This window comes from Passer montanus, unplaced genomic scaffold, assembly GCF_014805655.1.
Source record: "Passer montanus isolate IOZ18808 unplaced genomic scaffold, ASM1480565v1 scaffold59, whole genome shotgun sequence".
Classification (NCBI taxonomy): Eukaryota; Metazoa; Chordata; class Aves; order Passeriformes; family Passeridae; genus Passer; species Passer montanus.
This window is the reverse complement of record NW_024370926.1, coordinates 3,619,942-3,637,318: the sequence shown is the minus strand read 5'-3', so window position 1 is coordinate 3,637,318 and position 17,377 is coordinate 3,619,942. Positions and strand designations below refer to the sequence as shown.

At 39.3% G+C, this 17,377-nt stretch overlaps 1 protein-coding gene across 2 annotated transcripts in view; it reads left to right on the top strand.

The window, feature by feature from the left end:
- The window catches only part of MINDY4 (MINDY lysine 48 deubiquitinase 4), a 70,526-nt gene that overhangs the window by 15,228 nt on the left and 37,921 nt on the right, over positions 1-17,377 (top strand). For both annotated transcript variants that reach the window (XM_039726614.1, XM_039726613.1), the window contains exons 6-13: positions 5,015-5,073; positions 5,396-5,505; positions 6,587-6,703; positions 10,100-10,188; positions 13,831-13,932; positions 14,913-14,976; positions 15,956-16,021; positions 16,445-16,512. In XM_039726614.1, the coding sequence (XP_039582548.1) occupies positions 5,015-5,073; positions 5,396-5,505; positions 6,587-6,703; positions 10,100-10,188; positions 13,831-13,932; positions 14,913-14,976; positions 15,956-16,021; positions 16,445-16,512 (675 nt within the window). The remainder of the gene's footprint in view (positions 1-5,014; positions 5,074-5,395; positions 5,506-6,586; positions 6,704-10,099; positions 10,189-13,830; positions 13,933-14,912; positions 14,977-15,955; positions 16,022-16,444; positions 16,513-17,377) is intronic.

The following is a 17,377-nucleotide window of genomic DNA, read 5'->3' as shown; positions in this document are numbered from 1 at the left end:
GACTCACCCATGGATGAAAAGAGAGCTTGTGGTTGCCAAATCAGGAGTGAAAACCTTCAAGTGCCCGGAGTTGTGTAACACCTTTTATAACATAATGCTTGGACCGGAAAATAGGGCCTAAAATAAAAGTTATAAACTATTGTGACTTTTTTGTGGTGCCAATGGATTTATGGCAGCAGAGCCCATGGTGTAACATCTGTGGGGCTGCCATTTGCCCTTTTAGTATTTTTCCAGCACTCCATAGGAAGAGATGGTTTTGGAGGCAGGAAACATAGTGAGAGCAGTGCTGGAGTAAACTACGGTGGCACATTTCCTTCTGTCTTTGTCTGGGATGTCTGCATTGTCCTTCAAGACACGCTTTGCAACATCTCCACTGCTCTGGAATAGTTTTGGAGGCAGGGAACACAGTGAGAACACTTCTGGAGCAGCCCAGGGGTAAATTAAGTTGTCACATTTCCTTCTGCCTTTGTCAGGAGTCTCTGTGTTATCCTTTACCCACACTCTGCATCATCTCCAGTGCTCTGGAGTGGGTTTGGAGGCAGGAAACAGTGAGAACATTGCAGCCACACCTTCCTGGAGAGAAGAACCAAACCCTCCTGGAGGGGTTCTGGTCCCTTGCTCCATGGGGTCAGCCCGGATTTGATTCATCCAACTGGCAGCAGAGGAATGTCTGTCACACAAAACGGGCTCATCCATGGGGAATATGGATTTGACTCACCCATGGATGAAAAGAGAGCTTGTGGTTGCCAAATCAGGAGTGAAAACCTTCAAGTGCCCGGAGTTGTGTAACACCTTTTATAACATAATGCTTGGACCGGAAAATAGGGCCTAAAATAAAAGTTATAAACTATTGTGACTTTTTTGTGGTGCCAATGGATTTATGGCAGCAGAGCCCATGGTGTAACATCTGTGGGGCTGCCATTTGCCCTTTTAGTATTTTTCCAGCACTCCATAGGAAGAGACACTTTGCAATTACTGGAAATGACAAATGGCTTCTGTATAATTTCTTTATTTTTGGAAAGGACGTAAATCTGGAGAGGTCCAGCCTCTTGCCTGAAATGCAGTAAGAGAATTTGCATTAGAGGATCATGGAGGTGTGTTCCAACTCAAACTATTCCATGACTCTGTAGAATTACTTGCTCCTTAAAAAAAAATCATTTGTGTGCAGGTAGCACAAGGAAGCTTTTTCACCCCATTTTACCCCTAAGATTACTTTACCAGGAGATAAAATCTCTGTGGGCTCACCAGTACCCTGTTTTTTGAATTCACCTTTTTTTATAATAAGATAAGAGAATACCCCATCCTCAGTATAAGCTTTTATCTCCTAGTTTAACAGTTGATATTAGTTTTCAGGAAGATCATTTATATTGTTACCATGGTTTGGACTATTAAAAATATGAGATTTCTGACAGGAAATGGAAGACCACAAATATTCCACATCCTTAAAAATTAAATGGCCTAAGAGTTGAAGGCCCAAACCAGACAGAGTGAGCACTTTATGGATGGTGAACAGAGCAGGGGGTTGGATTCATCTCCAGTGATGTGAATTGATTGAGTGCCACAATCTGGGAACTCTCTTCTGTGCTTTATGTAGTGTCTTGTGGGTGCTGTGCATTTTTATTTAGTGGAATTTTATCTCCTTTTTATTTTTAACTTTACTGATTTTTGTTTATTTTGCTGCCAGCAGTTTAGAGCTGCTGAACATAATGGTGAGCTCACACAGGTGGTACTGAGCTCCTTGGATATTCTAGTGGGAATTTCACACTCCAGAATCTCTGGTGGAGAGCAGTAGGAGCAAAGCAGCTCAGTTTTTATTAGAATTCTGATTTTGTAGCAGGAGATAAATATTTATTCACAGCCTATGGATGAGCTTTGTGTTCAGGTGAGCCCAAGCCATCAGGTACTTCAAACCACCTTGTAGCTCAACCTGTGATTATAGTAATTCTTTTTTATATACAAACATTCCCAACAAAGATTTCACATCGTTATAGCTAGTAAAATTCAGCAGGAGAAATGCAGACTCATGTGTGAGGGAATCTATTTCTATCAGAAGTGACCACTTCTATTAGAAATTACCCTTTCAATGCCAAGTTTCTCATTTACCTGTTTTACATCTGTCAGTGTTCACAAATCTATCTGTCATCTCTTCACCAGTTAATTTTTCATATTGCAAATGTTCAAATCAGATGCAAGTCTTCACTAAAAAGGAAACTAGGGGAAATTAAGTGCATGAGCCTCTATTACCTTTGTCAAACAGTCTTGCCAGCATGATAGAATTTATATTAAACCCTCATGACAAGACCTTTTCCTGCAGAAAAATATTTATTGTGATCGTGTCCTTTGCATCTTTATAATTTCTTTTAATAATTCTGATTTTTTATTTGTGCCCCAAAGCAGTGACAAGCTGCACTATACAGAATGGCCTTCTTTACCCTTTTGCAAACAGCAATAGAGGCTATTTTTTAATTATCTACTCTGCAGATTTTATTCACTAAGAATATCAGATATATCTGCCTATTCTAGGTCCAGTAGAAAAGCTGTTGTGATCTGGCAATGAAAATGGGTTTTACCACCACAGTCACCTTAAAGCCACCAATGTTTAATTTTTAGGCCCCTTTGTTTATTTGACCTCTTGTGAGTGTTGGTGTAAATAGGAAATGGTGGAATGCACATCCATTATTGTGCCAAGGAGCTCCCTCTCTGTGAGTTCAGCTCTTCTCTGTAAATCCATTTTCCTGCACTGCTTGGAGGCCAGAGAGGAATGTTCAAATATTTAGAGAAAGTACTGTATAGTATGTTTAGAATGAAACATATTTTCTTCCTGTCCCATTTTCCTGCCATGATGGATGACTTCCCCCTTCCCTAAGTGTTCCAACCAATTGGTTTTACACCTACAATAAATTTTCCTGGAACAGCAGCCCTGTGCTGAAATGGAAATTGCAATAAATGTCTTCGCTGTTTTGAGAAACACAAGTTCCCCTCAAGGAGGGGAACCTCCACCTGCAAAAATACCCCACTTAGGCAGAAAACACCCAACATTAATCTTGGATGTCAGCGCTTTCCTCAGCTTGATGGGAATTCTCAGCCTTGACAATTCCGAGCACTTTGCATCGTGGGCTTGGTTCTTCCTGGAATGGGTGTAGAACCAGCATCTTTTAGACCTTCCAGAGAGAATTAGCACTACAAAAACTGGTGCCAGGAGAGCCACGTGTGAATTGTACCATGGGTGGCTGTATTTTAATTTAGAAATGGAAACTGTAGTGCTGCATTAAGTGTCAGGATCACAGAATCACAGAATCACAAAATCACAGAATGGTTTTGTGGGAAAGGACCTTAAGATCATCCTGCCATGTGCAGGGACACCTCCCACTAGACCAACTTGATCCAAGCCCTGTCCATCCTGGCCTTGGAAGGCGTTAAAAAACTCTTGCAAATTTAGATAGAAATTGATTGACTGGGAAGAAGCACTAGAAAAGTAGAGAGAATAGTGTGCAATCTCAGACAAAACAAAAATGGCCTTTGGTTATGCCTGAGTGACATGACTTGGCTAAAAGTATTTAATTGGTGAATTTATTGTCATTAAGACCCTTTCCTTGACCAGGAGAGAGGAAAATAGTAGCAAGCAGCTGTGGGAGGGGAATCTCAGCTGAAATTCATGTCAGGAAACACTGACTGTGTTGTAAAATACACCGCAATCAACTCCACTCAATTCTGTATCACATAAAAATACAGTAATGCTCAGTGGGAGCTCAGAGCTGCTTGTGCCACTACACAAATTTGCTCTCAGTCCTCTTATTTTTATTGACCTGCTGGGCCTCCCATTTATTTTTACCTGAAGTTCCTAGAATGTGGGTGATTCATTTCCATTCTGTCTGGCCTGAATCAGGGCCACCCACATTTCATTGCCTCCGTCCTTTAACTTATTTATAGCTAAAAAGAGAAGTGTTTCTGTTCTTATAGTATCAAATACTATCTGCGAGAAAGCTGCCAAAATGCCTTTAAACTGGGCAAATCCTGAATGTGATATGTCTGTGTTCTGGTTTTATTATTTCATACTCTGAAAAGGAAATTAAGCTCATGGAAAGTATGTGACATGACAGCAGTTGTTGCTGTAATATCGTGCATACAAAGAATGTGTCTGAGGAAACTATTCCATTCTATTTTTGAAAGGATTGTCAGTGCAATTCCTTTTTTTCCAAAGCAAAAGCCAGTGATACAGTATTGCTTTTTTTGGGAAAAAAAGAAAAAAAAGTCAATTTTTGCCATTTTTAGAAATGGTTATTGAAAAGTTTTCCTTGATTCTGAATTTCTTTTGGTGTGATTTCAACAGGAAGAATAAAACCCATTTCATTTCCAAAAATCAAATGTTTTATTTCAGCTCTGACTTCACAGCGAAGTTTAAATGCTTAGTCCTTTTAGCAGTTATTCATAAGGATTTTAAGCTATTAATTGTGTAATATACAATTAAATCACAAGAGGAGTTGAACAACTGATCCCTCTTAATGGATTAAAAATACACCCTGGTAAAGGAGCCAGTCTAAGACCTATTACCACTTTTATTATTTGGATATTTCAAGTAGTTTAATGACTAATTTGAGTCTGACACTGATCCATGTCAGGGATTTAATTTTTATTTTATGATCTGATCTGTCATATCACACAAATGAAATTAGATTAATGCCAGAACAGGACTGAAATCCCAAATCAAACACAGGGCATTGCTCTGTGCTGGCTGATTTTCCTGATAAACTCCTGGAGTGCAGCTTTCTTCCACTGGAAAAGACTTTTCTCTAAGACCATTTCTTTCTTACACCGTATATTTATTTTATATAAAAATAAATAAAAAAGTTATTAATTAAATTTTAAAATTTATTATTAAAATAAAAGCACACACACATGTAAAAGTTATAGCCTTGTGTGGGAATTCTCCCTATTTCTTATTGTTTATTCAAACACCTTTTCTCATTTAAAATGAACATTTTGTCATTAGTTTCTTGATTTTTTTTTAATGTAGGAAGTCTCCAACATTCACTGGCTGTAAAGAAGACCAGATGAAAGAAGTCTTAGATTTGGGTAAGTTATGTCAAGTTTCAGTTTGGCTTTTGCCATCTTTTGTATTGTTCAGAGCAGCTGTAGCCAAATAAATACATAGGAGTGGCTTATTTTGTAACTCTTAATTGATTTAGAGCAATTGCATTTGCTAAATAGACAAATCATTAAGAAATAATCAGGCAAAGGCTGGCTCATGTGTTTTTATCTGCCCTTTCTGGCTAAAACTATTTTTCTTTTTATAAAGACAATAAATGTTAATTTTCATGGTGATGAGCCCCTAGCACTGAGTGTGCTGGGGAAAACAATTCTTTCCATCCAACACTTGATTATTTTTTTCTTTCAGTTGATGTTGAGGATGAAGAGACAACTGGAGAAGTCAATAAAACCTCAGATCTTTCAACACTCTATATGCTTCAAATAGTATCAAAGGCAATTGATATTTCTCTTGCAAAAGTAAGAGTAATTATGGTAAAAGTAAATAGATTTGTGAGGCTGTTATTTGAATTTCTTTAGCCAAAGCTGCAGTAGGTTGCTCTGTGTTGTTTTTTTGACCATGTGCTGTATTCCTGAGTCTATTCCTTGTCCAGGTGACAGAGTAATTTAGGGATGCCTAAATTCAGAAAAATACCCTCATGCATCAGCCCACTTGAAGCACAGATAATAGCTTTAATTAATTAAGCTTGTATTATTTCTCATGCCCCTAGTCAGTTATTCATGTGCTTATTCTCCAGTCCTTTCAACTGACAGAGGTTTATTATTCCCCTCTCACTGTTTCTGCCTTGCTTATCTCCCCTATTTTGAGCAGAGATGAAATTATTAATCACTTTTCCTTCCCATTCAGACAGAGGAGAAAAAACCCCAGACCAAATAACGAGGGTATCTTCCAATTTAATTTCTAGATCAATGAGCTTAGAGTAACTCTACCAGCCCTGAGTAGTTTTATTTTTATTTCCTGAGCTCTGCTTTAGCATTAATGCAATTTATTCACTGTGGCTATTGCTGGCCATGGTCTGCAGTTTTTCTGGATTTGCACCACCTGAAATACAGAAATCAAACATTTAATTAGCATTTATCTTCAATTTATTCACTGTGGCTATTGCTGGTCACGGTCTGCAGTTTTTCAGGACCAAGGTCTGGATTTGCACCACCTGAAATACAGAAATCAAACATTTAATTAGCATTTATCTTGTACAGGGTCCTTTTCTCCCTCATGTAACCACTGGTTGCTCTTCCAGCTGTTAAATTTCAGGCAATGCACTGGGATGCTTTCATGGGAAACCCTGCCCCAGACATTAGACATAAATATTTTCCAGTGCTGAGCAGCTCCCAGCATTACGAGTGGAAGGAATATGGCAGGAAAAGGAAAATATTGCTCCTTTTCATTGGGGTGTTGCTATTTACAGTATGGATAAAACAGAAGAGGATGGTTGTACAGTTAGTCATTACTCTTCCACACTCCTCCTTTCTTTTCTACAAATTTCTGTATTTTTGATTTATTTTTGAAATGAGAAAATTTTTTTTCTTTCTTTTACAGGAATTAAAAAATCTTCTGTTTGGCTCCAGTCTTTGTTGCTTCAGTGAAGAATGGAAAATCCAGAGTTTTACATTTAACAATATCCCACAGCTAAAATATGGCATTGTGCAGAAAAAGGTATTGTAAATTCCTTCCTAACAGTGATCTTTGCTTTTTACACTGACTTTACAAAGGCTGTGTGTTTCAGCAGTGAAAAAAATTGCTTTTCTAAAGACTTTTCTCTTTCTTTAAACTGTGATGACCAGTGGATGTTATCACCTTGTCAAGTTGTGATGGGACACTTGAGATGGATGGAGGAAAATGTGAAAAAAGCTGCAGAAAGTGTGCAAATGTGTGTGTGTGTGTGATGGGGAATTACTCACAGGGAGGAGGAGGAGGAGGAGCCACTGCAGCTGAAATCCAGTGGTGGTAAAAGAATAAAAGAGCATAAACCAGGGGTGGAGTGTAAGAGAAAAATGACATGTGGGGCCAAACAAATTAAAGATGCAGCTTGATCTGACTCAAAATGAGATGTAGCAAGAGTTGCCTGGAAAATGACATGGACATTTTTACTTGCTGCAGATAGTGGGGTCAGGTGATGAGGTTCATTCCTAAAATAAAAGGAACAAACACCTTGCAGCCTCCCTGGGACACTGGCACTGCTGGTGGGCTCACCTCTCCTGCAGCCACAAGATCCCAGCTCCTCCCTACAACGAGGTTTTAATTAATTCCCTGGCAAAGTCCAGCAGGGGGACACATCTGGAATGTCCAGCAGGTCCCTGTGTGACCACAGCTGGTAAAACCACCATGCCATGACTTGGGCCAGCCTGGCCAGCACGTGCCCAGTTGTGCTAGTCTTGCATCACAGAACATTAACAAGAAAGACTTCTCTCCCTAAGTGAACTAAAGAAAGACTATTCTAGAGCTGGTAAACTGAAAATTTTAAGTTTTGTCTCTTTACATTGTCAGTAAGAAAGAAGAAGTTTTAGGGGAAATGTCCTAAAAGTTTTCTTCTGATTCTTATTACTCTTTCTTTTGGTCACTGTTCATAAATTTTTCTTTATACCCTTTCAGAGTTTTGAGCCTGCTTTGCCTTTCTCCTAATCCTACCTCACAGCAGGAAATAAGTACATTCTAGCACATTCTAGTGAGTGCACTGGTTCTTGGCTGGCACTAAACCCACCACACTCATTGGTGCATTGGCCAGGAAATCTAAAATTGGCAAACCAAAACCACTACACCAGTCCAGAGAGATTTTTTGGTGCTCTCTGATCCAGTGACTTCTCCGAGCTCTCCCTTTCAGCCCTGCCTGGCTCCCAGACAGAGCTTCACCCCTCTCTGCTCTGTGTTGCTCACCTTGGTTTTACAGGCTCAGCTCAGGGACCACCCCTGTGCCACCGGGTCATGGAGCTGTCCCCCCAAAATCTGTCCTAGTTGGGGTGGTCATGGTTGAGATGGAGACAATACAAAACAACACTCCATTTTCAGAAGGCTTCAAACCCTTTTTATTATTGCATGCATGCTCCTTATACATTCTTACAAAACTCCTAAGTTTCCACTTTACTCATTGGTCAGAAGAGACAAACAAAGTGTTCATTACAGGTTTCTCTTATTTATCCTTCTCTCTTTCCTGGTTTCCATGGCAAGGACCTTTGCAGGAAACTCTTTCAGGGACAAACATGGATCCTCCCATCAAACTTCTCTGGCTCACAGAAGCTGCTGCAAAACCTCCTCCACAAAAATCCACCAGATCCCTTGGAAGAGTGGATCCTCCCCAGCTTTGTGATGCTTTTGTGCCAGCCCTGGGGCTGTGCTCCTGCTCCTGGGGTGTCCACATGAGGTTTCTCCCCTCAGGAGCAGGGCTCTGTGGAATTCAATAAACACTTGTAGGCTCCTTTTTCCAAAACACTCGTTAAAGCCTCTGTGCTGATGCAGAAAGTCTATCTGGCCTGGAAGAAGTAGACCATTGTACAGAAATGAGAGGAAGAGAGGCTTTGAGGCAAGGACGATGGCTAATAAACATGTCATTAAGATGTTTAATTAACTTACCTCATCTAGTTAAACATTTCATTAGGTTGGTGATCTCAGAAGAAAGCTGCTTATCTCACAAAGCCTAGTGGAAAAAGAATATATTAAATCTTCATTTGAACTCCCAAAGGAGCCATGGCTCTGGTGGTCACTGGCCCACAGTAAATGTTACTTTGGTGTTTCCAGCCTGCAGAAAGGATATCTCATCACTTCCAGCCATTAAACTCCCCACCATGAATTCCAGTGCAGGAATGGTGTTCTGCTTAGATTGTGCCTGTTTCAGCTCGTTCATATATTTCCTCCTCACTTCCAAAATTCAATTCAGCTGAACAATTGTTCATTTCTTTCTTATGTTAAGCTTTTGTGGTGCTATAAGTAGATATTTAAAATAAATCCTGTCATTTCTTTTTTGACTAGGAGGCTCTCCCTGATAGACTGACACAAACCTTGCTTTTTTTCCTTGCTATATTTCAGATTATTCACTCATCAGTTATTTAAATAAATCTAGAGGAGCAGAGTATGTATAATACAAATGAGAAATGAGGCGATGTCAGTATCTAAGCTATTCTAATTTCCATATTGCATTTACCTCCAGGTCCCCTTCCCTTGGTGCTGCACTTAGGACAATCAGAGAATTAAACTGATCTTTAAATCCCATTGTGTGAAAACAGCAGGGCTGGCTGCCCTTCCCCTTCTTCTGCAGGGTTTGAGAGGAGTTTCGTGGGTGGCATTGTGGAGTCTGTGATGTCAGCCTTGTGTCCTGCATGTAGCCCAAAACCAGCTATGAATCCATAAAATTGGAAGTTAATATGGCATTTCTTGGTATTGTGATTTTTTTTTTTTTACTCTGAGACTGATAATTGGAAGGATTCAAACTTTCTTGGTTTTCTTTCTCTTCCCCAATGAGACAGAGAGAGGGAGAACCTGAGAATCCATAAAATTGAAAGTTAATATAGCATTTTTCGTTATTGTGATTTTTTTTCCTCTGAGACTGTAATTTGAAGGATTCAGACTTTCTTGGTTTTCTTTCTCTTCCCCAGTGAGAGGGAGAGAGGGAGGATCTGAGGTGCTGTACTGAAACCTGAAACCTTTGTTTAGTGCTGCAGGTGGGAACTGGAGGTTGCTGAGGGGAGGTACAAGAGCAAGGCTTGTTTTCAGCCCTTGGAAAACACTCAGATTTGATTTCTCTCTGAAAATTAAACTGCAACTCAGTAGGGTTCAGGAGGTTTTTAGTTCATGTAACCCAGATTTTAACAAAAGCCCACATTTCTTTTGACATTATAGATGTCTTGCTCTTTCCAGGAAAAATAGGCAAGAACCACAAAAACACTTAAAAACCCTGATTTTCATTGGGTTGCACAAAACCCCGGAGCCACAGAGAGCACTGTAAAGCCCTGCCTGGAGAGAGAGGGATGAAAGGATGGCTTTGGGCTGGGTGGGAGCTCCCAGGGGTTTTCCCCAGCATCCAGCAGTTTTTTGCTGATGGAGTGTCCCATTTTCCCCCAGGGTGGCCCATGTGGGGTTCTGGCTGCTGTCCAAGCCTGTGTCCTGCAGCAGCTGATCTTTGCAGACATCAACAGGAACAAAGACACCCGGTAAGGCAGTGAAACTTCAGGGGTTTTGCCTACAGAAGTAAAAAAAAAATATATATATATATATATAATTTTATTAGAAATAACAATTTTATTGTTATTATTAATTTTATTTCTCTGCTGCAGCCACTCAGGAGCCTTTTGAGTTTGAACTTACTGAACTTCTTTTTGTTTCAGAGAGAGACAGAGAAAGAAAGCAGCTTCTGATTTACTTGTGTTTGCTTCCCATGGAACTGTAGGAATGTACAAGTTGGTGTCTTATTTGTGTAATTGCTTGTGATTAACCCAAGAACCTCTACAAAAACCAAACAGCTTGAATTGAGGCCAATGAAAATTATTTAGCCTCGAGGTCCTCATGGAAATTGGATTTCAAACAAAAAAGTAATCAAGGTTTGAAAAACCATGAAGTTCATCCAGTGTTCGACACTTAAGAATCTCAACAGGGTTGAAAAATTAAAGTTGTAATGATTTTTTTTTTCTTGTAACTGATTTTGATCATTTCTGTTTAGACTCCTTAATGGAATTTGAATTTATATTCTGTATATTTTCTACTTGCTTTAAAGGAATTTTGTTAGGTGTTGCTGCTGACAAGGAAATTGCTTGGGCTGCTGTAATAATGATGTACTTGTCACGTTGCTAAAGGAACATGGGTTACTGAATTAAATTATGGAAAATAATGCCTCAAAAATTACTTTGTTACCGGTTTTCATGTATTTGCCTCTTGTTTTCAATAAGACTTTAAGTCCTTTACAAAAGACTAATTCCACAAAGCCTCCCTGTGCCTTAAAGGAACAAAATGTTTAATAGGGAAAATTTAAAAAAAGGGTTTATGCTGTCACCACCTTCTTTTATTTGTGACCTCCATTAGCCTGACTTTGATTTAGTCTGAAGAGAAGCTTTCATGCTGAGATCCTTCATTACCTTACAATATAAAAATGTTCCTCTTGTATTAAATTTTGGCCTTAAATACCCATTTTTCTGTTTGGATGTGTGTAGGAAAATGCTGTGGTATGTGTTAATATTCCTTGGTGCTGTCTGCCTTACCCTTAATGTATATTCATTGTTTGGGCCATTTTTCATCAATATTGGAAAGAAACAGGTACCTGTAGAGGATCATTATTTTTCTTCAGCATCCAGGATGGGAAGTGACAGAAGTTATCCTGCAAAACTTTAAGATTCTAATTCAGATTATAATGAGGGCAGATTTTTCAAGGTTCTTGTCTACATAAAGGAAAAACCTCAGAAAATTTCTTACAGGGAACTCAGTGCATACTTAGATTTTATGACCAGGGATCTCCACAGAAGAATTATTTCTGGCTGTGAAAACCAAGAATTGCTTTCAGCTTTGAGGACAGCCTTTGATCATCTGCTCCTTGGTCCCTTTGTGTCTCAGGTCATCCTTAGTGAAAACAGAGATGAGAATTTCCCTCTTGCAGCATGGTTCAGAGATCATACATGAAATAAAATTTTGTGGCACCCAAATAAGTGGATGGAGGCCAGGTTCTTTAAACTGGATGTCCCAACTTGTGCCATCTCCAACAAATCCTGTTTACTTGGCAGAATTTGCCTCTCCTGTTTTCCCCCTTATTATCCACATGGTTTTAAAAGATTTTTTGGTTTTTATTTGTGAGATAAACATACTTTTCTTATGTAGTGTTTGCCATGGGCAGAAGCTTTCAGCAGGCAGAAGGAAAGGGAAGTCTCAGAGCTTCAAATGAGAGGATAAATATTCCTTTCTGACTCTAACCTGGATTTTCAAATTATCTACCACTTCACAGGAAGTGTTTGATTTCAGGCTTCTTCAACACTCAAGAAATAATTATCATGTCTCCTTCTTCCTCTGCTGCCTCTCTCAGACACAGAAATTACTTGTGATTCCCATTAATTTCTGGGTGTCTGTATTGGAACACAGGCAGAGATAAGAGAAAGTTGTGATTATAATTTTTTATTTAACTTGAAAACTCTCACCAATTATTTCCCATATCTCACATCCTTCAGAGAGGGAAACATTTTCTAAATTAACATTATTTTCAAGGGAGACATTGAACTTGAAAGTCTGTTTAATTTTTTTGATCTTTGGTGTTTCTTGTTTAGTCTTTTGAATTATTAGATCTTTTACTCAAACAGTGGGAACAGGTTTTGTCCTCATCTCCCATGCTGGTAACACTCAAAAACTGATAAAATCTGAATTTCAAAGACTGCCATTCTTGTAACCTCTAGAGAAAACTCCAGTTATGTTCTTCCCAGGGCATGGGGTTTTTGGCCATTTCTTCAGTCTCATGGATATTGGGTTTATTCTCAAATCTGCCAGTTCTCCACTCTGGGACTTTCAGCCTCCTGGTCCTAAAATGTTTTAGGTCTTGACTTTGGGGCACACATTATCTTAAAAAAAATGCAAGCAGCTTTTAGTGCAGATAGTACTTAGGAGAAAGTTTAGTAGTGGGTAAAAACATCATGGTGTAGATTTGTTTAAAAGGGTTAAGAAGTAAAAACTTCAGAAAGAAATGAATGTATGAAAGTATGAATGCCTTTAGAAACTAAAAATCAAATTTAAAACATAATCCTGTTGGAGAATATTGGAAGTGTTATTACAGATTTAAAGATGAAGTAGCTTCTCTTGTCCATTATTTGCCAATATGATATTGTTCCCTGAAGGATTTACCTGCCTTTTTGTCCAAGTAATTAAAAATACATTCTGTGGAAGAGAACTCTTTCTTTTAGGAGATCAGGGTGTGATAGCAAATCTGTGCTTAACCAGTTCCTGCTGTTGATCATACCTTATTTACTCTTCTCCTCATTTTCATCCATTGCTTTTAATGATAAAACCGATTTTATTTTAATAATTCCTCATAAATCAGACACTGCCTTAAGGAATGATCTCCTGGAAGTGCAGACTGTGAATTTTATCACTTAAATTCACCTGTGTGACAGGAGCAGTGTCACAGAACACACAGACATGGCAAGTTTACAATTATTTATAACCCTCATTAGGAGCAACATAAACTCATGGAGATCCCCCCAAAAACAGCAGCACAGAGCTGTTAACACTTGACTTTGGTGAATTAATGTCCTTCCAACGCCTGTTTTCCTTCTGACTTGACAAGAAACCCACCCAGTGTGCCCAGTTTGTTCTGCAGCAATCTGAAGAGAGTTTTTCTCCCTACAGCTCCCTTCACTGGGTCTGATTATCTCCAAGGTCCAAAGCACTTTCTTAGATGCCTGAAATGAGGTTTATCCTCAGAGAATGGTTCCAAAAAGCCCAGTGGTGACATCGGTGGCCTCTCCCTCTGCAGGTGCTGAGCAGCCTCAGCCCAGGGTGTGCCCTGGGTGCTCTCATGGTCTCTCATTCCCAGGGAAAGGTGGGGTTCAGCTCTACCTTCACTCCTGGAATGTCTCCCCAGTGGCAATACCAGCTGCCTCTCCAACTCACAGCATTTTTGACCATCCAGGTTGTCTCCTTCTCAGCTGTAGAAGAGCTGAGGTACCTAAACAATGATTTTCTGACGCAGCGCACCAGAGCCCTGCTATTAACCATTATAAAACTCTCTCTGAAGATGCTTTTGTTCTTTTAAGGACAAACCTGCCCTGAATCTGTTTTCCCTGACATTTTGCTGCTTTCTCTCTCCTTTATTTCCTGGACTGCAGTTGTCTCCAGCCCTCAGAAGCTCACAGGACCAAGTGCCTCTCCCTGGCTCTCGCTGACATTCTGTGGCGTGCGGGGGGCCACGAGAAAGCCCTGGTGGCACTGTGAGTAGGAGAAGCACTTTCAGTCACTGTACACTGCCCTTGCACCTCTATCTGTCCCAAATCTACCTAATTTACAATAGAAATGCTTTGTAAGCTGCATTTATACCAACTAAAACACCCTAAGGAGCAATCCATAATGTAATTTCTGCTGCCCCAGCAGCTGGGACAGAATAGACAAAACACTTAGAAGTTGCTGTGATAGATCCTGGATCTTTATTTAATTGATAGAATGGATTTAATTGATTGTTGGGATCCTTCAAAATCTTCTTATTAAGAGTTATTTTTCCAGATGCAGCATTCTGCTGCTGTATTGCAGGATATTCCACTATGGCTGGAATTAAGCTCCTTTTGCTGAGTTTGCCTGCTTGGTTTGTGCAGTGCAATTAGGCTGCTTGTATACAAACCATCCAACTTTTAGATCCCTAGCTTTGGCTGCACTGTAACTTAAAGGACATTTTTAAGTGAGTCAGATTTTGTGGTCATAATTAATTTCCTTTATTAGATCAACTAAAATAGTTGCAAAATAACAGAGAGGCTTTGGGACACAGAAATCCTTCATAAATCTGAAATAGAAGCAGCAAATTCAAAGACATTTCAAATGATATTTCACATATTTTATATCTCAAAGCTGCTTCCTCTGTGATATTTTACATATGTTCTTCTGCTTGTTTGAATGTCATTACTCTAAAAAGATTTTTCAATAAAAACTGTCATTAACATCTTATATTTATTGTCTTTCTGTACGGAGAAATTTGTAATTCATGTTAGACTGAGAGAGCACAGCAAAAATAAAGTGTTTTACTGGTAGAAGTTTGATTTGCAATATAAACTTATTTACAAGAAATCTTTTTTTAAAAAGTCATTACAAATAATAATAATGCAAATCTTTGGCACATCATTCAGCTGATATAATGTGTTGATTTCTCTTGAATGCCATTTTCTTCCTTTTAACGTGAATTTTGTCTGAATATCCCCTTCAGGCCATCAGGAAGACAGCAGTTCACTCCCACAGGGAAATACAAGGCAGATGGAATCCTAGAAACTGTAAGGCTCTGTGTGACTCCCATGCTCCAGATCCTCTTTCTTGCTTTCCCTGTTTCACTTCAATGAATCTGATTTCTGTTGCTCTCCTAACGTCTTAAAATCAGATTAGTTATGATCCAAAACCCAAGAGGAAATAAAATCCCATAGCCTGCCTGGCTCTGAGTTGTCCCAGTGGCTGTGGGCAGTTAGGCTCTCTGGAATCCTTTTTTAAAATCTTTATTTAGCTTCCAAACCTAAAAACTCTGCCTGCTTTTAATGACACACAGTAAAAATGAATGTGGGCCCCTCCAATTGACCATGAGCATGAAAAGGCTCTATTTTCTTCTTGTCTTACACAGAATTCTTTGCCTTTTTTCCCCCCTCCAGAAGCTCCAAGTGGCAGAACACTTTCCAGTTATGCCTTGTTTCCATCCCAGGCTCTCTGATGGCTTTGCAAGCAGTGCTGCCTCCAGCCAGGCTTCAGTGGTTGCAGGAAATGTTTTTGGCCTCCTAAATGAGGGAATGGATGTCTCAAAAAATCTGAGGGTGGAAAAACAGGCAAAGAATATTGAAGTGAGGGCCTGGATCTGTGAGCTCTCCTGGATTTCTTGTTAAATATTCTCTGAGTGTGGTAAATGCCTCACCACAAAGGTACAAACCCCTGAGCCTCCTGCCCATCCTGTGTCTTCTAAAGCTGCAGAATTCCTCTGTCCTAGGGATTGTTTTTCATTGCATAGACAATGCTTAAAATTGAATCAAAGTGTCTGTTCAAGAAACTTAAAAAACATCAAAAAGCAGCATTGAAAAATTCAGAATATATCAGGTTTTGAGGTGTAATTCTATGAAAAGTGACAACAGTAAGAGTTAGATTTCATTAGATCTTTATTTCTTTTTGTTAGTTCAGATCTTTCCAGGCAGTTTGAAAGTTTTGGCTACTTCATTTCAACTTTCAGGAGTTGCTGTTTTTTAAGCTACCTTTTTTCCTTTAATTTCTTCCCAGCTAATACTTCACAGTGCTACAAGATATGAGGACTTGATTGTATTTCTACAGCAGAATATTCACCAGGTATTCTATTTAATTATATATTAATTAAACAAATAATGCTTCAACTGCCAGCTTTTGTGTGTATTACTCTCACACAATGTGTTCTGAAATGTTTCTGCCACTCCATGGACATGTTTTGCATTTTAACAACCACAGCAACAAATTCAGCTTTAGCATAAATCACAGCAGTTCCTTCAGTTCCATTTGCATTTCTGTAGAATTGGGCAAAAAAAAATTTATACACAACAAACAAAATAGCACCAAAAATCCTAGACAAACACAGCAACAAGTTCAGCTTTAGCATAAATCACAGCAATTCCTTCAGTTCCATTTGCATTTCTGGAGAACTGGGCAAAAAAATTTTATACACAACAAACAAAATAGCACCAAAAATCCTAGACAAACAAGCAAAATAACACCAAACTAACACCTTTTCTTTTTCAGTTTGAAATTGGTCCCTATGGCTGCATCCTCCTGACTGTGTCTGTCATCTTATCCAGATCCATCAACCTGTGAGTGCCTCTCTAGCCTTGTTTCATAAACTGCAAAGTGAGCTGGGAAAAGGAGAAAAATCCACGGTGTGCTTCAATCTCCGGCCTTTTTAATCTGTCCTGGTGTTTGCTCTGATAAATATGGGGGGGTTGTGCAGATTTAAACACCTAATCTTGTCTTTTCTTGTGTGTGTGTATAGTTATATATATATTGTAGTGGTCAATCCACCGTATCTGATATCAAATGCTCCATCTAAATATTAGGTATCATGTCTGAAGATGTTTTTTTGTTCTCTCTACCTTGACAGCTCAAGCAAGACTTATTTAAAGGGTTATTTATTTCATATAATTCTGGTATCTTAGGTAGGGGGGAATAACCTGTGATGACTTCCCCAGTCTCTGTCAGTGATAAAAGGAAAATCCAGGATAAAATGGGTGAGGCAGCTCATTTTTAGGTAGCTGTAAGGAATGCATGACAGATCTGCTGTCAGTTTATTGCTGTCATGGATATTCTGACTCTAACTCATGGGAAGTGCTCATAACCTCCTTAAAAACTCCCTGAGGCTTGCCCAGGCACAGTGGCATTTAATTGAGTTTTTACACAGGCTGAAGGTGTTTCTGTGCTGCTGTGAGTGTCAGTGGGTCAGGATATAAAGTCAAATTTTCACTGCTGTGAAAAGCCCCAGGAGCAAGGGGAAGCTGCTCCCTGCCAGTCTGCAATAAACAAGTGACAGGGAGAGAGCAGCTGCACTTGAAAGCAGCACGAGGCTGATTTATGGGAGCTTTGATTTCTTGCAGCTCTGCATTGTCTTGGCAAAAAACAGCAACTTAGTCCAAATTTGAGATCCACAATCAGTTGCTCACCTGCTGGGATCCCAGCAAGGGT